Source organism: Aethina tumida, chromosome 1 (genome assembly GCF_024364675.1).
Source record: "Aethina tumida isolate Nest 87 chromosome 1, icAetTumi1.1, whole genome shotgun sequence".
Taxonomy (NCBI): domain Eukaryota; kingdom Metazoa; phylum Arthropoda; class Insecta; order Coleoptera; family Nitidulidae; genus Aethina; species Aethina tumida.
Window position 1 is genome coordinate 44160164 of NC_065435.1, and position 27410 is coordinate 44187573.

Genomic DNA, 27410 nt, shown 5'->3' on the forward strand with positions numbered 1-27410 from the left:
CTGTAAGAAAAATTATAATTCTGCTTTACAAAGACCAAGAAAAACAAAAAGAAATGTCTAAGAGTTTAGGGAAAATTTAGAGGATCTAGCCAAGTGGTCGCTTCGAAAAAATGTATCCGAGTTCTAAAATCTTTAAAGAAAATCGGTAATTGTGTAACTTGAATGAAAAAAGAAATAATCCAATCTTAGCGTCAACCGGGAGGAAATGGCAATTGGTGAAATTAGTTCAGTGTGAAGATGATTAGTGAATGGGGGTTCGTTTGACCTCCAACCTACAAGAAAAACCCTAGTTTCTACTAAAAATGTGAAAGTCCAATTTTGATTTGATTAGAATCACATTCACTGAACCACAAAACAATGGGGACGAGTAGTTTTTAATGACGAGTCTAAATTTAATTAATAAAAAAATTTAAGTTCTGCTTATGTTATGGACATCCTTATAGGATGTTCTATAGGGACCAAACTGCAATGTGTGTTATATGTTTCAACATGAAAACGATCTCAAACACAAATAAGAAATTGTAACGAATTGGTAAAAGACCAAAGCATCGATCTTTTATCTTACCCGTTTCAATCTCCAGACATCAACACTAGAAAATATGGGGATCACGTTTATTCGACAATTTTACAGATATAAATGAACTCCTTACAGCAATTCAAGACGCTTGAAGGAATATAGACGTATATTTAGGAAATGGTTGAGTTTATGCAGGAGATGGGTCAAAATTATAAAACAAAATTTATATTGTCTTTTTGTTTATTTTGTTACAGAAAGAATTAATTGATTTGGGTTTTTTAATAAACTGTTTTTTTCTAGTTGTTTTTACACGAATTATTATGTTGTATGGATATTTTGTAATTCTATTTATGTGTATCTAATTGTTGCAAAAATAAAGATTTATTATTAATATTATTGTACTTAAGACTATATTGGATTTAGGATTTAGACTAGAATTTATAGTTATTTGGATATTCTTGATGGGTCATAAAATATTTGTCAAAGAAATTTAATTTTAACTCTTATAATTAAGCTTATGATTAAGTAATTTTCAATGATTTAATAATATTTCCGATAAACATCGAATAATTATCAAAATGCTAAAAAAAGGTATAAGACAAAAAACAACTTTAATAATTTTTAAATTCTTTTTATTATGAAATATCAATCTCATTAATAAAAACAAACTGTTACTCTAAAAAAATAATATTAGGATTTTTATTAAAGAGTTTATTAAGAAATATAAAATTAATTAAGAAAAAATATGTAAGAATGTATCTTTAAATGTTGTTTTTTTGTTTGTTTTGCTACACAAAGAATTAATTGATTTGGGTTTTTTTGATAAACTGTTTTTTTGCCAGTTGCGTATAGATGAATTTTGGGAAAATCCAAAATTCGTGATCGATCTTGAAACATTTATCAACGAAACCTGACTTCAATTTCAAAACACTAAACTACTTATTAAATATTCATTTAAACGTTACGTAAAAAAAGCTAATAGAACGAATATTTTTTATAAACTACGGTTTGATTTCTTTGTTGTGATATTATTAACACCTGGATCTCAGGTATGTTATGGTTACTATGTTAATGATCTCTCTCAGGTGTGTGCATTAAAATATGACTTCCCTTTTGCTTGTTACCTCCACAATCGGACAACAATTTTTACCATTCAATAATCGTCAATTCATTATGGAAAAATTCCCTAAACAATTCAAAATGTTGAATCTTCCCATTTACAAGTCCATAAAAACAACGACTTCAGACGGAACGACGAAATTGAGATGAGACGACGTGCAAGTGTTAATTGACAGCAATTGTCCAAAACATTCCGTATACAAAAGGTGTCTGAAAAACCACACAAAAATAGCGAACAAAAGGCGAAAAAAAAACAACATTGTTTTGGTCGTGGACCATGTGAATGTCAGGGTGGTACAGTGCGCGAAAGATGCTAGTGCAGCGTTGTTTATTTTCATCTTAGGAGCGGTGCGGAGCAGCGTATACCTCTCATTTACCTTGAACCCCACTAGTCAACCACTAGGTAGAAGGTAGATGGTGATGGCTCGTACGTAGCCCGTGTACAAGCGGCATGGCAGACTGAAAGTTGAACCGCCTCGCGTCCGCAACGGTCAACAACAACCGCACTACGTCCGAAGTGATGTGATCTAACGTATATTTTTCTCTTGTGCATTTCACGCGTTTTTCTTTCAGCCGCTAAACAAAGTGTTTATTGTTGCTGTGTTTTGGTTTCTGTGTCCGTCAGTGGATCCTGACAGGTGGTGAAAATGACAAGTCGTTACCCGGTGCCCCTGCTTCTTCTTGTTGTCGCTGTTCTGTGCTCGGTGTGCGATTGTGCCCTGGCCGATGATTGCCAATCAAAAGATGGATCTAGTGGGAACTGTACGACCGCATCGCAAGAGAACGGTAAGTAAATACGACCACTGCCAAGTACTGTAGTACTACAATGTTTTTCGATTGAATAAATCGATGAGATCGATACTGTTGATGGACTGGACGGTCGAGAATTTATCATATCGTCGTATATATTGCGTCTTACCATAACACGAAGGCCTGAACAACAAACTTTCATTGCCGAGGTGTTAGAGAGAGAATAACAGGATTTTATGTCCTAAACAAGATCCGTACAAGAACATATTTATTACTTTGGTACAACCAACCTGAGGAAAAGGCAAATAATTGCCACAAAATGATATAATACTCCATATTATTTTTCTGTGTGGTTCAATTTATCATTTAAGGTATGTAGCACACTGTGACTAAACTTGAACATTTGATATATATCAAGAATTAACGTAATGCCGCTTGTGCACCAAAGAATATACACATTTTTTACTTTCATAATGCACAAGCCTTGTTTTTAGAACGAGAAACACCATAAATATCAGTTTGCAATTATAATGTTGTCCTGTTGTGTTTTTATTAGTCTCCTATTGGATAAATAAGGTCGATTTCTTTAAATCCATTTAGTTTCCATGTTTCAAACACAAAAGTTTATGTTTAAAACTGTGGCAATGATGATAAAAATAAAACGGTGACATACGATACTCCTAAAACATGGGAAATTCAGGCACAAATGTTAATTAACTGTTAAATTACTAAAACCGTTCTATATTTAAAAGTTTTTACGTAAAATTCTTAGTCATTATAAGATAAAATTTCCATTGTGTCCTGCATTATCTGTTCACCAGAATACGTGAAAATCTGAGGTCAAAACACCTACGTGCATATTTATTGTGGTAATAATAAATATCATCCACCGCATTTCTTAAGTGACAGCGTTGATAATAGCCCTTTTAAATGTAAATGATTACTTTCCCTGTGTAATACACTACACTAAGTAGAAAGTCTAATTATCATAAACACATGTACTGGTGCGTTTCTTAATAATATTTTCATAAGTACAAATAAACAGCGATATTAGAATATCAATTTTAACGTTTAAAAGTCATTTCCACAACTTTTTCTTTCTGTTTTTAGTAGTCAGACGTTTATTGTAAATTATGTACACAATGGATGGGTATTTAAAAAGTTGTAAAACGTCAGCTTCTCAATAACATCCTTATAATATGCATTACAATGGTACATTTTATTCCATTCTTATTGAGTGGCATTAATAATAATAAACTTCTTCTATACGTTTTAAATTTTACAACGTACAATTTTGGTTGGCCAGTTAGCAGAAACAAAGGTGCATGCTTTCGTGGAAAACCAATACCAATTTGAAAAGCATTTTACCCGTAATAAATTTTACCGCAACCTTAATTAATTTATTAATGAGAAGATAATTAGCGATAAGAATATAAATTAAGTATATCCATTTACTGTTACAATGTCCATAAAAATCTCTCATCACATCGTTTATTATTAATATGCTACATTTTCTAATAAAGATGCTTTCTAAGTAATTATGTCTGTTTCACTCGTACAGAACTGAACCCCCTTTAAATCAATTAATCCATTGTAAAATGGCATGTTCTTTGCCATAATTATATAATGTTACATAATGCATCTTGAGACTGTGTGGACCACCACACTAATGATATTGAACACTTCAAGGTTTACTGGTCATTAGTTCACTAAACATAAACACGATATGTTTTGCATAAGCCTCCGATATTGAATGTACCGTTAAAACAAGTTTCGTTTTACGTTTCTATAAATTCTTCGTTTGATCCATCAACGAAATTTTGAATTTAAAAAATTAGCTCGGAACGTTGGTCCATTCAGTTTTGGTAACGGAGGCGTCACCGTCGACGTCGCATGGGAAGGTTTATTTGGATGTTTTTAATGTCTAATGGTTTTTTGTATTTGGTACCACCTACGTACGCAGCTAGATGTTTTTGACACCGTTAGCTAATTTCACATTTAAGTTATTTTTCTTCTTTTACGTGCTGTCGTTGGTGTAATGGGATGCGTTCATACTTGGATGTTGTGGTTTTATTTATAATTAAGTAAAAAAATCATAAATAATTTTGTGGTATAAAATTTCAGCCAAGTTTTGGTGGTAAAATTTATGCTGCCATTTTGGCAGACTTTCATTGAAGATATTTGTTAATTATATCTTGATTTTTACGAATAATTGCTAAAAAAATATAGACACTAAAATATCTGTGCATGTCATAATAACTGTTTCCTATGTCAACCAACCGTGGACCTCGTTAGTATAATATTTTATATTAGAACTAAGGTATTAAGCATTATCTAATATTTTTAGATATTTTTGATACCATGTTTCAGTTAATTAGAAGATATAAGATCATTAGGAGAATCTGATTTTTAACCCTACCATACATTAATACAATATTTTGTACAATAAAAAACTGTGTTCACGCCATAATAACTGTTTTCTGTATCATCCAACTGAGTACTGATAACTGGAAACTGGTATTGAGTCAGTCACAATTTGATATTTTTAGATATTCTTGATACTTTATTCCATGGTTTACTTATTCAGAAGATTTAAGATTATTAGAAAAAATTGATTTGTGACTCTACAATATATTTATATAAAATTTTTGATAACAAAAAACTCCGTTTATAATGATTGTTTTTAGTATCATCCAACCGATGTTCACTTTAATACTTTGTATTAAATCAGTATTTGACATTTTCAGATATTCTTGATACTTTATTCCATGGTTTAGTTAATCAGAAGAATTAAGATTATTAGAAAAATCTGATATTTAACTCTACAATAGGTTTATACAAAATGTTTGATAATGAAAAAGTGTTCATGGCATATTAACTGTTTTTGGTATCATCCAACCGAGGTTCACTATAATATTTTGAACTAGAACCAATTATTAAGTCTCTATTTGATATGTTCAGATATTCTTGACACTTTATTCCATGGTTTAGTTAATCAGAAGATTTAAAATTATTAGAAAAATCTGATTTTTAACTCTACAATAGATTTATACAAAATTTTTGATAACAAAAAACTCCGTTTATGGCATAATGACTGTTTTTAGTATCATCCAACCGAGGTTCACTTTAATATTTTGTACTAGAACCAACGTATTAAATCAGTATTTGACATTTTCAGATATTCTTGATACTTTATTTCATGGTTTAGTTAATCAGAAGAATTAAGATTATTAGAAAAAACAGATTTATATAAAAATTTTTGATGACAAAACCTCACTATAATGTTTTGTTCTAGAATCAAGATATTAAGTAACTCTTAGATATATATATATATATATATATATTTTCAAATATTGTTGAGACTTCATTCCATGGTAAACTTGTTGTTAATTATCTAAATATTTATATAAAACCTCAGCCAGTTTAAACAGTTTTATTTTCTCTGTCTCATGAAGAAGTAGTTAATTTGGTTTGGAAAATTACCGAACAAAAAGTGTAAAAAACAACAAAAATTGTTCATATAATTTTGATTCTGTTAAATTTTTCCTTGCACGTCCAAAACAGTTATAATTGGCCTGAAGAGCTTCACTTCGTCTTAAAATAATTACACCGCATTCCCATTTATAATCAGCTTGTGATGATGATAAAAGTATGTTAGTATGCTCATTGTTCAAGTTCATTTTGCTGCAAACATTCCCTTCTCTCACCTGCATTTTTCATAAATATATATTATTAGTTTCTAAACCTCAAAATATTAGCGCAATAATAGTCTGTATTTACAAATAACTGAGAAGTTTCTCACTCGTTAAGGCTTTGCAATTGTGATCATTACGACGCCGCACTATTAAATCTTTTTATAAAAGCATTCCGAGAATATGTCGAGATTTTATTAAAGTCGTGTGTATCGCCTCCGGTTAACAAATTACACATTCATCATTGCGGTACGTTGACACATAGAGGTTTCATGGCTACTGGAGCATTGAAGTCTCCACGACTAAATTAGTGAACAATAAATGTTGGATACGAGGAGCCGTGTGAGTGACGCGATTTGTGAGCGGAAACGCAAGGGAAATTACATATCGTGAATAATACTTATGTAATTAAGTGGTCGGCGTTTTGGAAAAATTCTCATACGACAAACAGAAGTTAAATAAAGGGGCTGTGTCGCGACTCTATGAACTAATCAATGGCTGAGTCTGTGTCGCCTCAGTTCGCCGAAATTTCGCAGACGTTAAATAAAATCGTGTGGACCACATCTGAGTGTTTGGCACCTGCGTCACAACATAAAATTACTCACTTGCCGCCGACACGTAATAACGACTCCTAACGGTACCCAAAAAAAAAAAGAAATGGACACTCATCGTATTAAAAAGAAATTCTTCTACAGCATCTACGAGATACGACCCCGATACGGTCGGAATGTCTGAAATCTTCTGAATAATAATAAATTATGCCGGACGCTTTTTCATTAACGAAATTAAATTCGAATTCTTGACATGGACGAAATTTAAACAACAGTTTTAGTTTAATTGTGATGCTGTTTTGTTCGAGGAGTCTCGATAAGGAGGTACAGGGTTATTGATTGTTTTTTGATAGTCCTATTATTTATTTTATTGTACAATATTTTTTATTATTTAATTTTTATGAAACATACATAATCCAGTGGCGTGAACGTGTTACCAGATATTACGACTAACTTAAAAAATCAAAATTAACTCGAAATTATAAAATTTAAGTAATTTATAAATTTTGAAATATTAAACCTAAAAACTTAATAACAATCATCATGAAATTTAAAATATTAAGCTTAAAAAATTAAAAATGACAATTAAATAAATAAAAATATTAATTTAAAATGAACGAAATTTGAAATATTTTGCTTAAACAATTAAAAATAATCATTTGAATTTAAAAAATTTAATTTTATAAAATTGGAAATTTATAATTTTTGAAATATTAATTTTAAAAAATTAAACATAATTTGAATTAAATTATTAATTTAAATTTATAAAATTTGAAATTTTAAGCTTTAAAAAATTTAAAAAAATTAGATTAAAAATAATAAAAATTCATTCAAAAAAACAAACAGTTAATTAAAATCTAAATTTATAAATTTTGAAATATTAAGCTTAAGAGCTTAAAAATAAACAACAAATTTTAATTTAAAATTAACAAAATTTGAAATATTTTGCTTAAAAAATTAAAAATGACCATTTGAATTTAAAAAATTGAAGACAACCATTTATATTTAAAAAAAATAATAATATGAAATATTAACTTTAAAAATTAATATTATTAATTTTAATTTATAAAATTTGACTAAAAAATAAAAAAAGAAAATTAGATTATAGAAAATTAGAAAATAAATTTTGAATTTAAATTTATAAAATTTGAAATCTTCAGATTTTTAGGCTTCAGCCTAAAAAATTAAAAAAAAAAAAATATTTAGAAAAATTGAAATTTATATATTTTGAAATATTAAAATAAAAAACGAATAATTAAAAAAAAAAATAGAAAATAAATTTTTAATCTACATTTATAAATTTCGAACTATTAAACCTAAAACCTTAAAAATAAAATAAAAAAAAATAAAATTTGTACTTAATATGAATGAAATTTGAAATATTTTGTTTAATTAAAAATAACCATTTAAAATTTTTATTTAATTTTATAAAATTTGAAATATTAAGCCTAAAAAAATTAAAAATAACCATTTGAATTAAAAAAAAAAAATTAAAAATAACGATTTAAATTTAAAAAAAGAATATTTAAATTTTTAATTTAGCCTTATAAAATATATAAAAGAAAAAATAAAAATATGCAATTATACAAATAAAAAATTAAATTTTTAATTTAAATATAAACAATTTGAAAGTTTAAAAAATTCCTCTAAAGAAAAATGCAAAATCTTTTTATCTGTTTTCTTTGTGAGGTGATTAAATTTTTAATTATGGGTATTTTTTCTGAGGTGGTAATCACTTGAAATATTTATATTCTAATATAATAAAATCATCCAGTATATAACATAATTTGCTTCGAAACAGTAAAACATCTATCGAAATATGTCATTATATACAAGAGGTTTCATTAAGAAAAAATAATAGTCCACAGAGTGTCTGAATTTTTAAGGGTTTCATAGTTTATAAATATTTCTATTTAAAACTTCTTTGTATCTCTAGTGGTAGAATAAATAATAGTGGGATCAAAATATAACCAAATAAGCCTCTACCACCATCATCATGTTCTCCGGCAGTCTGCAATTTACCATTTTCTATCTTGATACGTTTTTAATTTCACTTACGGCTCCGGTTGTAATTAACAGTTTTGCTGCCAACTTTGGCATTATTATAACATTCCCCGCTAATGCGAAAATAAATACCCGCTCTGTAAAATGTCAGTGATTATTCTGACGTGAAATTAATTTCAGTGTCGGATGCACGTTTATGAAATGTTAGCATTGATTAAGTCACAATTTATTGATGAAGTTCTTAAGATAATTCCATGTATTCAATGGTTGATTTCTGCCTTTATCGTTTACATCTGTTTTAATTCTCAACTGGTTTCGCATCTATTTATGGAAACCCTGAAATTGTACGTTGTAAGTATTTTTTACTCACTTTTGTTACAGCAATACAATGTTTGCTGTGGAATTGCTGGTAACGAAAGTTCAAAAACTCAGGAAATAATGATCGATCGAGTCTCACCTCCCCACGGGCGCTATTACGTATTATATATATTTATTTGGTGTACTTATAAAATGTACAGTAAATAACCAGTGACTGCAATAAAAAAAAGCATGTACATCTTCATCACGATTTCCAGTGAACATAACCAGAAGACCTTGTGTTTAAATCACGAATAACTTTTTTATGGCCATTTTTTATGTACCTGTGAATTATTCTCAATGGTTGTTTACGTCCGCACATTGAAAATCGTATGGTTTTTTTCTTTCTACCATACGACGGATCCATCATGTGTTATTACGTGAATGATTCACCGGGAAGCGGGGACGGTTGCGATAATTGATTTCACAAAAAGAAATTCATTTTTGACTCGTCGCCTCATCGGGTACCACTGAATCATCGTTGTTGGCGACGAAGTTTGAGCAATTTCAAAACCGTTTCGTACGTGAAGCAACGAAATTTCCCCCCGGTCCAAATTGAAAACGGATCTTAATGCAATGTCGAAAGTAAGAGAAATTTACGATAATTAAAAACGATATTGCATTTAAGTGACGTCAATTTGTCCAGTCATCGGTCATTTTTGAATAATTGATATTGGGATCAAAATGGCAGACGTCTAAATTGACCTTGCTTCTTGAACATGTGTGACGAAACAATTTTGGCACAATGGCAAAACGGTTTGTTCAGTTGTTTGTGAAATGCGTTCAAAACCCATACAATTAGAAAACCGTTTTGTCTTTTGGCTTGTCACATAACAAAGAAAAGCCTTTTATTGTAACTTTCAAACGCCATAATTAAACAGTTGATCTAGTTTCTCGTCAGTCAATAATTAAACATATACGTATAGAATTGGCCAACAATACGAAATGGTATATGATTAATGGGTCAACTTTTTCAACTGGTTCACCGTCTTGACGAGATGTGAGATACGGATTTGCGTCCAGATGGAACGTAACAAACTAGTTTCGAAATGCGGACATAAAGGTTTAGAAGGTAACATTTCACCGGTCCAAGATGTTCACATTTTTCCCATTATTGTTATTATGTAAACCTCTTCGCATGAAGTATGGCTCCGATCCGACATTTATCTTCGTTGTGCCCTTTCTAATCGTGCAGTTTGTTAGCTTCCTAAATTTCGAATTTGCGCTTGGAAAAACTGAATGAATCACCGGTGAAAATACCAAATGTCGACCTTGCCTTTGCGGTCCAGTAAAGAATTGCGACCATCTACCGAACAAAATTAAAGGTCAGAAACGATACTTTTATTTTTATGTGTACGGTTGACCTTGTCTTCAATTTAGTCCGGTCAGATGCAGAACAACGATCGGAATAAGAGATCGTTTCCTTTTTGCGGAATGCGTCGGATCCAGTTACATTTTACAGTATTATTTAAATATGTCGGTGCGGCAATTAATCGCATCTAAATTATTCAATTAACATAATTACGATGATGGTTTATGAATTCGACACGCGAACAAACTGGTTTGTGCATGTGTAATTTAATTCGCACGAGTTAAAAAGGCACACAAGTCGTGATTTGTAAATCGTGTTGTTTCGAAATTTTTGTTGTTTGCAATCAAAAAAATGATTATTTTGTTCAGACTAGGCCATTTAAAACCTTCTATACTTTTTTAATGAATAATAGCTCAAAATCAATAAAAATCTCCATGCCATAAAAATATTTTCTGCAAGATGATTTTTTAACCAGAAACTTCCATATATCTTGAGTAATAAGAGTTATCATTTTGAGCACTAATTAATTGAAAAATAATGAGAAAAGATGCTCATTTAAATCAAATAACAAATGTCCCTGTAAAGTTTGGTCAGAGTAGGACAAACAAAAAATGATTACCTCGAAAACTTCAAGGAAGAGGGATGATGTACTAACGTTAGCACTTGTGTTTTTCCCCACACATAATTTTAATTATATGTATTTTTTCGTAGAGATATTTGAAAGTTTTAGGTTCAATTGTTTTATAGTCAAAAAATTGGTTAAGTAATTGAATCAGTTCTCCATTGAATTTACCATCTTTCAATTCGACTGTATGTCAAATTTCATTAAAAATCACATTCTTTCAAATAAATTTATTTAATTTGAACAATAAACCAAAGAATAAAATGTCAATTGTATCTGAGAATATCATATAGTGGCTTAGCCAAGTAAAATTAATTTTAATTTTGATTTATTCTTCTGAACAGACACACTTCTCAGTTGAGAACTGTCATTCGAAATATGTTTAATAGTGGATTGAAGTAGATAGCTATCATTTGAGCACTGACTAATTGAAAAATGATGAGAAAGAGGCTCATATAAGTCAAACATCTTAATAGATAAGAATTTTTCAGTAAAACTTAGTGAGAGTAGGAAAGATAAAAAAATTATTTCCTCGAGAGCAGAGCTATCTGTTATGAATCGAAAAATTTTCATGGAAAAGTCGTAAGGTACATGTTAACACTAGTGCTTCTCCCCCATACAATTATTAAATTTTGATTATATGTATTTTTTCGTAAAATGCCAATTAGCCAAGATATTTGAAAGTTTCAAGTTCAACAATTTTAGAGTCAAAAAATGATAAAAATTGGTTAAGTGATTGAATGTCCATTGAATTTAGCATCCTCCAATCCGATTACATATCAAATTTTATTAAAAATCACATTCTTCCAAATAAATTTATTTATTTTGGACAATAAGCCAAAGAATAAAAGGTCATTTGTATCTAGGATTGTAAAATGATGAGAAAAGAGGCTCATATAAATCAAACATCCTAATAGGTAAGAATTCCTCAGTAAAGTTTGGTGAGAGTAGAAGAAATAAAAAAAATATTTCCCCGAGAACAAAACTATCTATTATGATTCGAAAAACACAGGAGTGATGTACTAGGGTTAGCACTAGTGTTCTTCCTCCGCACAATGATTCAATTTTGATTATATGTATTTTTTTTGTAGAGTGTATATTATTCGAGGTATTTTTGAAAGCTTTATGTTCAATAGTTTTACAGTCAAAAAATGGGAAAACTTGATTAAGTAATTGAATCAGTTCTCTATTGAATTGAATCCGACTAAAAATCAGATTCATCCATGTAAATTTATTTGTTTTGGACAATAAACCTAAGAATTAAATGTCAATATTATCTGAAAATATCAGATTGTGGCTTAGCCCATTATTTCTGACAATCAGATTGTTCAAATATCTTTAGAAGTTTATAACTGAATGGTGTCACTGGTGAACATAGTATACCACACAAAACGGAACGTGTGGTTTTATTGACACCAAACATTAAACTAATGTGTTAAGTCACTATTTGATATTCTCAGATCTTTTTAACACTTCTTAACTCCATGGTGTATTTGAACAGAAGAACTAAATTCAATCAAGATGTTTCAATCAAGTTTTAAAAATGTTCCACCTTAGATACATAAACATTTAATCCAAAGCACAGTTGAAAGATGTCGATAGTCTGGAAAAAACGTGTAAAATAGCAAAATGAATTATCAAATTGTACAACAACAGTTATATCCAATCAGACGGCCTATAAACACGAAAGTATACTGAAGTGCAGTTATACCCATTGTAGAAGAGTTAGATATAATTATTGGCCAATTCGAATGGTGAGACCAACTCCAGTGAACCAAAAACTCCGTTCGTAACTTAGTAGTTTGAACAATGCTTAATTTAGACTACAATAACAACATAAACACTCATAAAAACATTAAGATTATTATGATCCACTGACCCCGTTACATTTTGATTAAGTCACATAAGTAATTGAGCTCTTAAATTATTTAATTCATCAAATTTTTGTTTGTTACTTTTTTAATTGAGCGTAATTTAATTCTAATTAGATGTAATGTAGGGTATGCAAATGTATAAATATTCTATTAAACATAAACACACAACTCTTTGTTTGTTTTCCTCTGTAGGTATTCATGTAGTGATACATAACGATAAATATATGCATATATGCAGATTGTGGGGTTGCTGCTCTGTTTGCTAAATTTATATGTTACATAATAAAAAATGATCAGTTAACAAATTTGCCAGAGCGAAAAGCAAACACACCGGGAACCGACACTCAGGGTTTATCAGTTGGTGGTGTGTTGTTTATTTGCAGGTGTGTTTATGGAATAGTTATCATGTAAATAATATGATATTAGTGGTGCAAGACGCAATTTGTAGCAAATGGGTCAGCCAAACAATGGCCAGGTAGGTCGGTAGGCACTTATTGTTGCTTCTAGACAGACCGCAAATTTTTACACACTTTCACTATTGTATGGTTTTGACGTAATTTTTAAAGCACAATTATTCAGCCGATGAAGACGAACAATACAATCTTCGATGGCAATTAGCTGACCTTTGGGATGATCATTCCACTTAACGTTGCTGTTTAAATGGGTATAAATGCTGAATGGTGCGAATTTTTTTTTGGAAAATTTGTATGGATTGCAATTGTTTGTGAAATTCTACTACGAAATAGTTTTACGTTTGATCGTACTTATTCCTACAAAAATAGTTTCTTTTTGGAATATTAATTAAAACATATTATTTTAATATATTATAGTAAAAATGAAACACCTTATGGTTTGAGTAAATTTTAATAACCATTTTTCTATTAAATTAATTTGGTATAGTCATTAAAAATTAAAATTCTAAATGATTATTTTCTATTCTCTTTTTATGATACATAAAACTGTTTTAAATGTGATAATTAAATTTAAATGTTTGAACATAACAGATTTTAATTGTTTAAAAAAATTTTAGATTTCTTTTAAGTAAATAAAAAATTAAAACACTTGACACAGTTTTTGAAATTTAACTAATAAATTGGTATATTCATAAGTTATTTTGTAGTAGTTACTACTAAATTTTCTTGTGTTTTATCATATGTCTATATTTATGGACAAGTTAATTAGTACTTTCTTAATAAATTAGTTTACACTAGGTACTACTAAATTATCTCGTTTTAAATTTTTTGAAATGATTATTTTCATAAAATTATTTTTATTTCATTAATAAATAAAGCAGATTTAAAGCAGTTTAGAGCAAGATTATTAAAAAGATATATTACAACTAGATTTATTAGATGTTTATATATTTTTATGTAAATAAAAAAATTGAAACAATTTATAGTTTTAATATATTTGTATAATTATTGACAAGTTATTTAGTACCTTCTTAATAAATTGTTTTACAGTAGGTACTACTAAATTATATTGTTTTAAAATTTTTGAAATGATTATTTTTATAAAATTATTTTTATTTCATTAATTAATAAGGAAGATTTAAAGTTTAAAACAAATTAAAATTAAAAAAATATATTACAACTAGATTTATTTTTTGAATATGTTTTTAAACATATTTATATATTTTAATGTAAATAAAAATTGAAACAATTTATAGTTTGTGTAAATTTAAGTATTTATGGACAAACTCATTTGATACCTTCATAATAAATTGTTTTAAAGAAGGTACTACTAAATTGTCTTGTTTTAAAATTTTCGAAATATTATTTTATAAATAAAATAAAGTAAATAAAAAACATGAAACTGTCAGTTGTGAATAATTATTTAAATTATTTTTTTGCCTTTAAAAATATTATTATATGCAAATGAGATTTAAATAGATAAAAAGTTTTACGTAACAATAAGCAAATTATGCAAAATATAAACAAATTTAAGTATTTTGTTGAATTTACTAATATTGCGATATTTTGATCGCTTGCGGAACTACAGCTTGTGAACAAAGATCATAAAGATAAAATTTAACAAATAGTTTTTGACAGGAACTACATTCCAACAACTTTACTTTCATTTAAGGCACAGTTCTGTATATTTCCGCAAATCGAATTGCATATTGTGTTACGATAACAATAACAAATAGACAGATTTACTATTATCTAAATATCATTATTACACTAGTTCTATTTTCTAGGTTAAAATTTTGGGCAGAATACGAAAATATTATTGGTAGACCTCTTTTTTGAAATATTCATATGTAAATAGTAGTACTTGAAGTTACATATTTGGTTGTTAAAGGGATATTTTGTTGGAAATAAAAATTTGGCAACTTCATAGTTGCTCATGCAATAGAATATACATTTATTTATTCGTCTTTTTAGATTTATAACATTAATAATAATAGAAAATAAAAATAAAATTGATAATAATAGAAAATAAATAAAAATAATCTTTTACAACAGATGTTCTGGTGTAACTGAAATTAAATTCACCTTCTTTTTTATTTTTCAGCTGATTTTATTTTTAATTTAAAATATTATAGTATCAAATAATGTCAGATATCTTTACTATTTGAACTAATTTATTTTTGTATTTCCTATAATTAGTTTCTTATATAATAATCAATAATAATCTCTTAACATGTACTCCAATAATCTTGATACCTTATTTCCATAGTAATTAAAGTTTGATGAAAATATTCACCTTGTTTATCATTACAACTCATAAATTTGGAATCTAGATAAGACTACAGAAAATATTGACATTATAATAGTTTTAAAAATAGTAAATTCTTAACAATTATTTACATTATCATAAATTGTCTTGTTCCCAGAAAAACCATGAACAACAGTCTTGAATATAAAGCAAAATGGTACGTCATTTTCATTTAATTTCTGTACAAATTCGTCATCTTTCTATATCATCTTACATATTTGAGGGTCTTTAAACAAACACTTTTTAATGTTTTAGAAATACAGTTCCAGGAAAATGTTGACGTGATATTGAAATGCAGAAGCAGAGCCTTTTGTTATCTGCAGATGATTTATAAATAACTCACTTGGTTCCATGAAAGTACTCGAACTCTTTTGTTATTGGTTAAATTGAACGTATAATACTATTTTGGTTTTGCTTATTGAGAGAGTCATCTCATCGACAAAGAAAGAAAGACAATTTGATAAAAGAAAAATGGATGTATTAATCCTATGCGAGGTACTAGATCTATGTCGATGGACTGAAAAAGTTCATGAAAGAACTCTCTATACAATCAAATAAAGAAAACAATGTTTTCGATCTGTTTTTAATGTTTCTCAATGACTGAAAGTTAGAAAATATGAAAACGAAGATAAAAAATTATATTTTTTCATATTCCATAACCCATTATTACTTATTCCTATAGTTAACTTTTTTCCTCAATTAAAGTACCATAAAGGACACCGTTTCTATACATAAATATGTACCCCCATGGACCTCAATTTTCAAAATTGTCATATTTTGGTGATATTTAGAAAATCCATTAACTGAACAAATTGTCCGAGAAATCACGAAAGAACCAACGTCGCTTTGTATGTGCCGTACGAGCGCATTGTACTTGTGAAATCTCTCCTAAGTAAGATGCGAACAAGTGGGTAATTAAATTTGCTCTTTTGATCACTTACCATTAAAACTGCGTGCAACGTTGAAAGTTTTGCGGGTGTTAATAACCTTCTGAAGGCTACACGACCGCTGGAACACTTTTCTTTTGAGCCATCGTTATCCGTCCATACAACACGTAAAATTGCATGTCAATTTTAAACGTTCCGAACCTTGCGAGACCTTGATGCAAATTATGGAATAACGGTGCAGGTTTTCTCGTTACTCCATCGGACAATTTGGCGTTTGCGAATTAATTTCGTCGTCCGTTCGAATAATTTTTCTACGGTTCACGTTTTATTTGTGTTAGTCAAATCCGGGGGGATTATTGAACCTCGACGCAACCGGCACGCATAATAAATTTTAGATTAGAGGCTGCAGTTCCTTCCTGCATTGTCTGTTGAAAATGTAACTATAAAATTGTGCACTTCCTGCTGGATCAATTATGCATGTAAATAAAAAGAGCGATTTCAAACATTTCAGGATAAGGAAAAAGTTCAACGTAACGGATAAGCATTTTTTTAAGTATTGTCTGGCCGGGCAAAAACTAATTCATCAAAGTTAGTTGCTTAATTGGAGCGGATAGTTTTCTAAATTAATAGCGTCTTTAAAAAACAATGCGGCGTTAATTGGACGTAATTAAATTAATTTAACGTTATTCCCAAGTCCCAAAATGGGTGGCATTGAAAAATAATTTTATTCGTTAACTCCTTGCGTTTTATTAGGGAATTTATGTTTTTCTATATATAAAAATAAATTGATCATTTTAAATTCTATTGTTTGATTTTACGATTTTGTGTCGTAACCCTTCATGAATAATTTAAATTATCTAATATTTATAAGTCGTATTTTTAATTTAATTTTTCATTTATGGTACAAATTACACTTTAACGCCGCATTTGTTGTTTGAATTGCCATTTTAATTTGCTGTACCTTGGTTGCAAACTTTCTTGTTGTCTTCGGTTTCTTCTGAAGATTAATTACTCGCCGGGGGGCAAAGAAGTTGCCTCACTGCGGCACGATTTTAGCCCTAACACACATAATTACTCAGAAGAATAATGATGGTAGCTATTTACGTCTGTTACAAAATCAATTTGCTGCAATACAGCCGATTATATTTTCAGAAACAAAAAACATGACGATGACATGTGACAGAAAATTGTTTTAGAAATTGTGCTCCATAAAATGCCTGAAATTTTATTTAATAGTTTTATATTTAAGTCGTGACGATTACTGATAAATATTTTAGAACGTTAGCATCTACACTCCATTATTCATGATTATCTGTAAACGTGATCTTTAAATCTTTATTAATTCCCTTGCAAAATTCTATTCACATACAAAATTGTATAGGCAAATACATATTAATTGAAGGCATGCCGTTTTGAAACTACTATTTTATAATAACAGGTTGTTCGTTACTATCTGCACTTTGTGGCAGTAAAAAAAGTGATTGTTAATTTACAATATTCGTTCAACGAAGTGAAAATGGTTGAAATGACATAACAAAAAGTTGAAACAATTGAATAATCTCAATTCAACTAAGTGTAGAGAGGGGGCTAAAGAAATAGCACAACATTATTATTTAATGTTAATTAGAAAATATTTAAAATACACTTCTACGATTATTCATTTCGTACCTAAATAAATATATTTTCTATAATATTCAAATTATATCTTAAACCGAATAAATGTGCATTGTTGTTGTTCACAGAAATAACACCCATTTAAAAAATATATATTTATAAATAATTTGTACATAACTTTAAAAAAATTGTTAATATTTTGTTGGGTAACCTTTGTTGTAAATTTGATTGTGATGTTATCACTCCAAAATATAATTAATATACTTTTGAGGAAACTTTACTATTATTCCAATATTCTTTATTAATACAAATTGTTTCTATACTGAAATACATCCTTACCTGTTTTGTTCATTCAATTCATTCAGTCTGATTTAGTCACATTGACATTTTGTTACTGAATTAAATCATTTTTTATTTGCCTAGAAGAAGAAATTCGTTTACTGGTCGTTTAGAATCACTACTTCAGATATTTCCAGCCATAAAAATCTAAAAATTATATCGACAATTTTTTTTTCAAAATATTCTACTCTTCGGGACATTAAAGAGTATGTTTTAATAGAGTAAAAAAATAATAGTTCTTAGAGAAAAATTAATTTTAAATTTGAAAAAATGCCGATTTTTGCTGTTTATTATAATTTTATGTATATATTATATGCTTATTTTTTCAGAAAGTTCATTAAAAATGACATAATTCCATGAAAAAAAAAAAAATGTCGATAACATAATTTTTCAATTTTTTATGAATTTTTGAAAATTTAACAATTTTCATTAAATTGGTGTTTTATATCATAAAAAATCAAAAAATCAATATTTTTTATATATATATTTTTTTATAAAATTAATTTTAAATTTGAACAATACTAATTTTTGACGTTTTCTATGAAATTTTTATGAAAATAAATGTTTGTCTATTTTTTTAGAAAGCTCACCAAAATTAAATATTTCAAAAAAAAAAAAAAAAAAAATTGAAACCTTTTCAAAAAAAGAAAATGTCAATTAAGTAATTTTTCAATTTTTTATGAATTTTTGAAAATGTTGTAATTTTTAATAAATTTAATAAATAAATATTTATATTTATTTCATAATTTCCCTTTTTTTAATACTCTGTTATCCTCTTATTAATTTTCAATTTTCAAAAATATTTTTTTAATATTCAGTTTTAAACAATTTTTATTTTACCATCAACAAATATAACAAAGTTATATTTATTATCGATTGAATTTATTCAAGTTTGAATTAATAAAATTTCACAAAAATTTCAAGAAAAAACCTCAAAAAATCAATATTTTTAAAAATAAAAAACTGATTTATTTCATTTCATAAAGAATTGAAAAATTACATTATTGATTGATTCTTTGGAAAATATTCTATTTTTGATGAACATTCTAAAAAAAATAGGTTAGGTTAGGGTTCTATTATTTTTTATTTTGATAGATTTTTTGAAAACAATAGGAATACGGTATAAAAAAATTTCTTTTAAATTAATTTTTCTCTAAGAAATTTTTTTTAATTATCCAAGACGTCACGTTTAACATATAAAATAAATACGAAAAAATATTGATTTTTATGATATAAAAATAGTTGATTAAATAAATAAATATTGAAAAATTACCTTATTGACAATTTTTGAAGTAATCATTTTTGAGGAGCATCTTAAGCTTTCAGCAATGTCGGTTACATTTAGACCTTGTTTTTGCATGTTAATTATAATTTCTTTTTTCTACAATAAAATATTTTTTTCTTCCCACTGAAAGTGAGTCATTAAATAAAATAATATAAATCCTACTTAGAATATATTCTTACTATTGACAGTATTGTTAAATAATGCCACTAAATGTGCTATCTATCAAATTTAATAATATCTCTGTCGTTTTTAAAATGTGTGACAAAAAGATAAAAAAACGTATAGATTATCAAGATATAAAATTAAATTGTTTCATGAAATACCCTACAAAATAAATTTCGTGCTAGTTCTCTTGCCACCGCTGTACGTGTAACAAACGAATCCGAAATATGTTAGTCCCACCCTGAGTGAGTGACCTTCCAGATGTGGCTCGAGCGAAGATGAATCTATGAAACGGCCCGAGGGCAGGAAATCATAAATGCCGGCCGGCCAACAGGCCAACGGGCCGGGCCTGGGCCGGCTGGCCTGCCACAATGCGGATAAATAACACCAGAATATTATGACTGATCCAGCCTCCGGCCATCTACTATTAACCTGCATCCACTGGCGAAACACGATCCGCTTTCGAACCGAGTTACCGAGAGATTCTTACGCGAAGAAGACCTTCTATCCGGAAAACTACTCTCGTAATTACATATTTTGGTTCGTACGTTCACTGTTAATTATTTATAAATTATTTATAGTAGGTGCCTTCTCTCATCTAGCCGGTAGGACGGTGCAGGTGTACGGTAAAAATAACTTTCTACGAAAATAAATTACCACCGAGGAAACAATAAATTCAGTACCACGAACGCAATTGCACATATATTATTGTCGATGTATTTTGCAACACGTTCAATATAGACAAAGATCTTATCACCAACATTCGTTTCCATTTTATTGTCCATTGTGGACGCATTTTTGCTACCGGCCCTGTGACATGTAGGTACTTCCCAACGCAGCTGCTTATTAATTTCTTTTAATCAGTTAATTGAAACTATAAATAATAAAGTCATTGACTTTGAACAATATCCATTGTGCGAAGAATGTTTGAATGGTGTTATTCTCTGTGACAATAACTATTGTATCAATTCAAGAAAAAAAGTCCATTTCATCCATTTATAACAATTTTGGTTCATAATTTTCCTAACACTCCATAGAAACACAACGAACTACTGTCACAAATAGTTACAGAATGTGTTTCAAGTTCGTTGACAAGTCATTATAAAATGAAAGTTATTGGATAAAGACAGGATGCTCCTTGCCACTGCCCGTTCACCTTTCTTCCTTTCAGATGTTATTGAAATTCAAAACAATCGTTTCAAGGTCAATAATTTCTATTGCACATGTATTATATTTTTTTTTTTTAACGAGGCTCATTAATAATTGCTCCGATTGAGTCCTTTGGACCATCGACTTAGCCTGATAAATAGCAAACGGTACACGGTAACTGTTATGTAACTTTACTTCTTGTTAACATTGTCATTTGAATGAACATGCACTCACAGTTTGTTGGTGAGATACGAGGTTACAACCTACGGTTTTTCAATGGTGCGAAATAATTGTGCCCATTAATTTTAATAAAGGAATTACGTACTGTGGCAATTTCAATGATAAACTTTTAGTAATTTTTGGCCTTAACAGTAATAATTTGTCATTATTGTGCCCGTCAATATTTTAATATTAAATTACATCAATTACGGCTATTTATTGCTTTATAATGTATTAAAAATTGCATAATTTTTTGGCTCATTATTTCCACATTTATTTTTTATAATTAAACCCTCATTCAGTTATATTATATTTATGTTGGCGAGATTTGATTAACGGTCTCGGAGTATGAATTCCAATTTAAAATTTTTACAGTTGTATTAGGTAAATAGTACCGAACGTGCAAAACGGGTTAATTGAATTAAAAACTCGTTACGATTACGATTAATGTAATTGATTATTGGATACAGTTATTCAATTAAACACCGTCAATATGATTCGAAATTCTGCGTTAATGTCACTACTTTCTTAGAAATCGGCCACTTTTCCAATGTGTCTCCAGCATGCGTAAAGAATACTAAATTCGGACATAATGAAAGCGGCAAACATTAATTATTTTCTGGTTAAATTAATATCATTTTCATCTCATTTAACGTAACACACATTCACAACGTATCGGGTGAAATCTAGGTATTAATTTAAAATATTCATTTTTTCAGAGCTGCAGACACCATCCTTACCATTGGTCAACAAGCTGACCGAAACCTCAAAACCAAAGAACCCCAAGGACATGGACACCGTATTCAGGCCCACCCCCTTACCTCCTGCCGGCGCCAACTCTACCAGTACTGACGAACCCAAAGGTAGAGCACTGAATTTCACCATGGAGGAACAGACTGTCGGCAACGTGCTATCTCAGAACGCGACCCACGACGAATTCGGCGACCTGAGCGACGTGTCCATCGACAACGACGACGAAGACGACGAGATGCTGAGCGGCAAGATATTGGCCCCCAAGGGGATGCCAAACAACAGAACCATCGGTAATGTTCCTCCTGCACTCATTTGTCGTTTGTTAACACGTCATTTTTAGGGGTCTGTGAGCAGGGTGGCTTAACCTACGAAAACGGGGAGAAGATTGAAAATGATTGCGACTCGATTTGTACTTGCGTAAACGGTAGAATGGACTGCGCCGACAGATGCTCCGGTCCGTTGTTCAGGAAGGGCAAGAAGATCGACGATCCGCTGTGCTCCGCCAAAGAATCGGATGATCCTTGCTGTTCTGTGATGGTTTGTGCCCATGATACAGGTATATTTCCCCAGTACACGACTTAAGTTAACTTTAAAACTTGAAATTCCCGCAGAAACTGAACCGTTGGAGATCTGCACGTTCAAGAACAAAACCTACAACAGGGGGGACATCTTCGACGATGGATGTGAAAAAGTTTGCACTTGCGAGGCGGCCGGCGCAACCAGTTGTAAGTCAAGGTGAGACTCCAATTACAACTCCGTTTATTTCTTAACCAAAAAGTGTTTTTCAATTGTCATAGATGCCCTGAGGTTGTTAAACCATCAGACAGATGTGTGGAGGTCCCCGACCCAAACGACCCCTGCTGTAAAAAAGTTTTATGTGACGTCACCTTGGATGACCACGAACCCGATAGGGAAGAAGAAAAACCAAAGCATAAATTGATTTCTGCCAGGTTTATAAATGTAACAACAATTCTATTAAAATTCGACTCCAAGTTTGACGACAACGACAGCCTCCCAATAATTGACATAACTGACGACAAGAAGACTTGGAAGTCGTACCAAATGCTGCCGGGCGGTTATTTGTTCGTCAAAACCAACGCAAAATATTTAAGAGTTGATAATTCCGACGACATAATCGACGTCCAGAACACTGAACTCGGACCGAAACAAAAGGAGGATAAACAAAAGGATGACACGAAAGATTCCGCAGGGTGTGTCTTCAAGGAGAAACACTTCAAAATTGGAGAAGAATACAACGATAATTGCGAAGCCTTATGCGTTTGCGAAGTGGGTGGCATGAATTGTTTGAAAATGGAATGTCCCACCTACTTTGGAGTGGACGTGTTAGATCCACATTGTGTGGAATGGGAAACTGTGCCTCCAGATTTTAAACCAGTAGCACCTCACTGTTGTGCAGACGAACTTAGGTACAAGCGAATTAACAATTCTGGTGCTGTTCTCTATAATTATTTATTCTAGATGTAAAAATAATGGGTCGTGTGAATACGAAGGACAGTCTTTCAAAAACTGGGAGCAACTGCCAATTAATGTTACAGGGTGCGAGAAGAGGTGCTATTGCGAAATGGGGAAAGTCGAGTGTCAAAACACTTGTCCACCAATAACTGCTTTGCCTCCACCAAATATGAACTGCCCACCACAATTTGCAGTTATTAGCCATATTGCTGATGACGATTGTTGCAAATATTGGGTCTGTAATGCACCTACAAATGGTCCAGGTAAAATATTTCTTAATTTGTGATGTAAATAAGGTATGTAACTCGAGTATTTCTGGCACACTACATATTCAAAATAAATAATGGCCAGAAATCGTGACATTTCAAAGGGATTTGGTGTGCTTGAAATACTTAAAGTAAGATTTGTGTATTTACTTGACATTTACCGTGGATTCCAAAAACATAGTTAGTATACTAACCGGACATGGACAGACTATCTTCTCTTGTACATACTTACAATTTCGAAACGTTTCCTCAAAAAAGCTTGGGAGTGGTATTCCTGACGAACGAATTTTTTCAGAACATTCACAAAACGGAACAATGAATGACAGTGCACCCACCACAACCCCAAGTACGACAGACGAGTCATTTTTCGGATCTCTCGCCGAGAAAAAACCATCTAAAGTACTCGGCCCACTTTTGGTTTACTCCAATGACGAGCAAGAGCACAAACCTTTGTCCCCAGACGAGAATCCCTATTTCTCTAAAAATCAATTCACCTCTCCCGAAAAGATCAGTGATACTGCGGATAAAACTAAACACAATGACATGTCCAGACCTCCAAAACCCGTCTCAAATTCCGTATTCGTTACCCCACCCACTCCTTCAAAGAATAAGCCCGTAAAGCAAATCCCCATCCCTCCATTCATCCCTCAAGAGCCACCGAAACAACATTTCGCACTTAACGATAAGAACACACCGGAAGAAATCCTTCAAATCCTACATCAACATCCCGAATTCAATAACTATCCTCCGGGGTCGGTGGTGGAAGTCCACAATTTTTCTCCACATCCTCAAAATCCCGTGTTACCTCCATATGCCAACCAAAACGGCATAATGGGTCACGGCAACCCTCAGCACATTCCTATATTGGTACAAAATTCAGTTGGACAACACCTTAATGAGTTACCTCCGGGGGTGACCCTCGAACAAATCCTCCAAGAGATTCACAAAAACATCAATCCTCACCAACAAAGTCCTATCTTAAATTATCCCGGACCACAAGGACCTTTATTAATAGCTCAGCAAAGTGGGCCAGTCATTCCCAGTAGACCTAACGCTTCTGTTCCAGGTTGGTGATGAATTAAACAAATCGATTCGTAAAATGTGATGTTTTTATCCTTAGGCGTAGGCGGTTTTCCAAACTTTGCCATCAACGGATTCCCTCCTCAACAAGACGACGTTACTGTAACTGCTTTGGAAGCTTTGGATGCACACACTGTACGTCTGGCGTTCATGGTTCCACCGGTAATTGTTGGGCTTCATGGAAGAGTTGAAGTTAGATACACCCATAAAAAGTAAATCAAAAACTGTTGGTGGTTTTGTATCTTAAACGTTTCGAATTTTAGTGATGCAGACATAAGTTCTTGGGAGCTGCAAGTGTTCGCCCCTCCAAACGATTTAATTGCCACACCTCAACTGGAGTTCGATTTGTTGGATCTTAAAGCAGACACGGAGTACAAAATCAAAATAACTATAACACTGAGAGACCTGCATAACACACCGTCAAGTAGAGTTTACAAGATACGGACGTTGAAGGATGTTCAAACGACTACCCTTCCTCCAATGATTCCAATTGAACCAGACCTGGCTATCACAGATATAAATGCCACATGGGTTACCGTTGTTTGGAGAAAGTTTACCGAGTACGAATTACAATTTATTGACGGGGTACAGCTGAGGTTCAAGGAAATTGACGGCAAAATTTACGCAGCAACTCCACTGATTCACAGAGCGGTCACGACGTATACTCTGGAAAATTTGAAACCGAACACCAAATACGAAATTGGAATATTCTTTATACCTTTCCCTGGACAGTTGACGGAGCTACATGCGGAAAATATGTTACACTTCACCACAGCTAATGAAGTAGACACTTACGGCTTCAACGTCACGTTGAAGATTTCCCAAATTAAATCTCAAAGCGTGGAAATTACTTGGAACGGAGTTCCGTATCCAGAAGACAAATATGTAAACATTTACAGAGCAATATATCAGAGCGACTCTGGAAAGGAAGACCACAGCACATTCAAAATAGCCAAAAGAGATTCGCCAACAAAAACTGTTATTATGGATCTGAAACCTGGTACCAGGTACAGGTTGTGGTTGGAGGTTTACCTCACCAATGGTAAAATTAAAACCAGTAACGTTCAAGACTTCATCACAAAACCTAGGGCGGCTCCAGCTCTTGGTTCATCTACACACCAAGGTAATGAATTGTAACGCTGTGTTCAGCTTGTTAAATTAAATTCTTACATTCTAGATAAATTATCAAGAAGTGAACACTTGAATCACAAGGGAGACTATTATGGGCCTCTAGTCATAGTTGCAATATTAGCAGCCATAGCAATTTTAAGTACACTAATATTACTGTTAATACTCGTACGACGACACAACCAAAACAAAGCTGCCATCACGCCACCATCGACGCGAATCAGTCAATCTGCTTATGATAACCCGACGTACAAAGTTGAAATACAACAAGAGACAATGGGTAAGATGCCATTATATAAAAACTGAAGAAAGTAGTGTAGTAAAGAATTCATGGATTGTTATTATATTAAATAAATAAATCATTGCTTTTTTTCAGGTTTATGAGTACCTATACCAGGAATTTCTTAACTTCTGTACATATTATAAATTAGATTATAAGTTAAGTGTCCTAATTAAGTTGTATTTAATAAAACAGTATTTTTATGTGTAATATAGTTGAACATACTAGTAATAGGTACCAGTTCAAGACAAAATTGTTCTTGAGTGTAAAATCAATAGTATCTATAATAATAAATAATGATGTTATCTACAGAAATAAAAAAATTAAAACGAAATCTCAAAAATTATTGTAACAATTTAAAAAAGAGAGAATATGAAATGATATATACCATATTTTTGAAGGTTCTACTACTCAGTACTTCCACAATATGTCTGCCTTCATACTCCAATTTAAACTTTAACAGATTAGTCATTGTTGTCAAAGGATATAAATATTAATAATACACAATAAACTGAAGTTTCTTGAATTTCAGTAACAATCAATTCGATTTTATTTCAGTTTTGTAAGCTATCAAATGAATTATGTGCTGGTTATGTCTTCAGTTGATAAAATTGTGATTTTACATATGAACACCAATTTACATTTAGTATTTATACTGCAAAAAAATTGTCTACAAGCAAAACGAAGAGATGATTTTCAATATGAAACAGTGGATAACTTCTCCATAAGATGGAGATTTATTAGCCAAGGAGACGAAACTAAAACATCCACAAGTATCAGAAATTTTGTATATAATATAAATTATATGTAGTAATTAGTTTTTATTTACCAAAATACTAATTTCATGTGTAATATAGTTGACAATAATAGTAAAATATATGTGCACCACTGGGCTACTTGAAGACAAGCTTAGCAGGACAATAATTTTAATTACTACACCATAATAAAGATTTACTCTCTTCGATTCGCTGTAACAGACAATGAAATAACAATTAACTTTCCCAGAAGAGTCTGATAAATGGTTTAAGATTTTAATCAGTATGTTTCATTATAATTTTATTGTGTCTACTGATTTTAAACTTAAAAATAATGTTGTTCTGAACAGGTACCTCTTACTACTGATATTAATAAAAGAATAAAGACATTTATATTTATTAATTATTTGTTTTATTTCAAACCTAATAATATAAATATTGAATCACAGACAAAAAAATTAATACCATACCATTCCCTTTGGCTATTACTAGCTCCTATTA

The 27410-nt window shown here is 30.7% G+C and overlaps 1 protein-coding gene across 2 annotated transcripts; it reads left to right on the top strand.

Moving 5' to 3' along the window:
* Positions 1 to 1924: 1924 nt before the first annotated feature.
* Positions 1925 to 27312, top strand: LOC109605093 (putative epidermal cell surface receptor). Of its 2 annotated transcripts, XM_020021663.2 has the most exons (11): positions 1925 to 2422; positions 21894 to 22217; positions 22268 to 22483; positions 22539 to 22662; positions 22725 to 23354; positions 23407 to 23663; positions 23962 to 24732; positions 24787 to 24958; positions 25010 to 25869; positions 25924 to 26154; positions 26251 to 27312. In XM_020021663.2, the coding sequence occupies exons 1-11, from the start codon at positions 2284 to 2286 to the stop codon at positions 26256 to 26258; spliced, it is 3732 nt and encodes a 1243-aa protein (XP_019877222.2). In that variant the 5' UTR covers positions 1925 to 2283; the 3' UTR covers positions 26259 to 27312. The 2 variants fall into 2 exon arrangements, with proteins under 2 accessions (XP_019877222.2, XP_019877243.2); XM_020021684.2 differs by lacking the exon at positions 23962 to 24732 and having other exon boundaries at positions 1926 to 2422.
* Positions 27313 to 27410: the final 98 nt, after the last annotated feature.

Coding starts and splice junctions, on each gene's coding strand:
- LOC109605093 (XM_020021663.2), top strand. CDS start 2,284: ATGACAAGTCGTTACCCGGTGCCCCTGCTTCTTCTTGTTGTCGCTGTT. Junction 22,663..22,724: donor GCAACCAGTTGTAAGTCAAG/GTGAGACTCCAA, acceptor CAATTGTCATAG/ATGCCCTGAGGTTGTTAAAC. Junction 23,355..23,406: donor TGTTGTGCAGACGAACTTAG/GTACAAGCGAAT, acceptor TATTTATTCTAG/ATGTAAAAATAATGGGTCGT.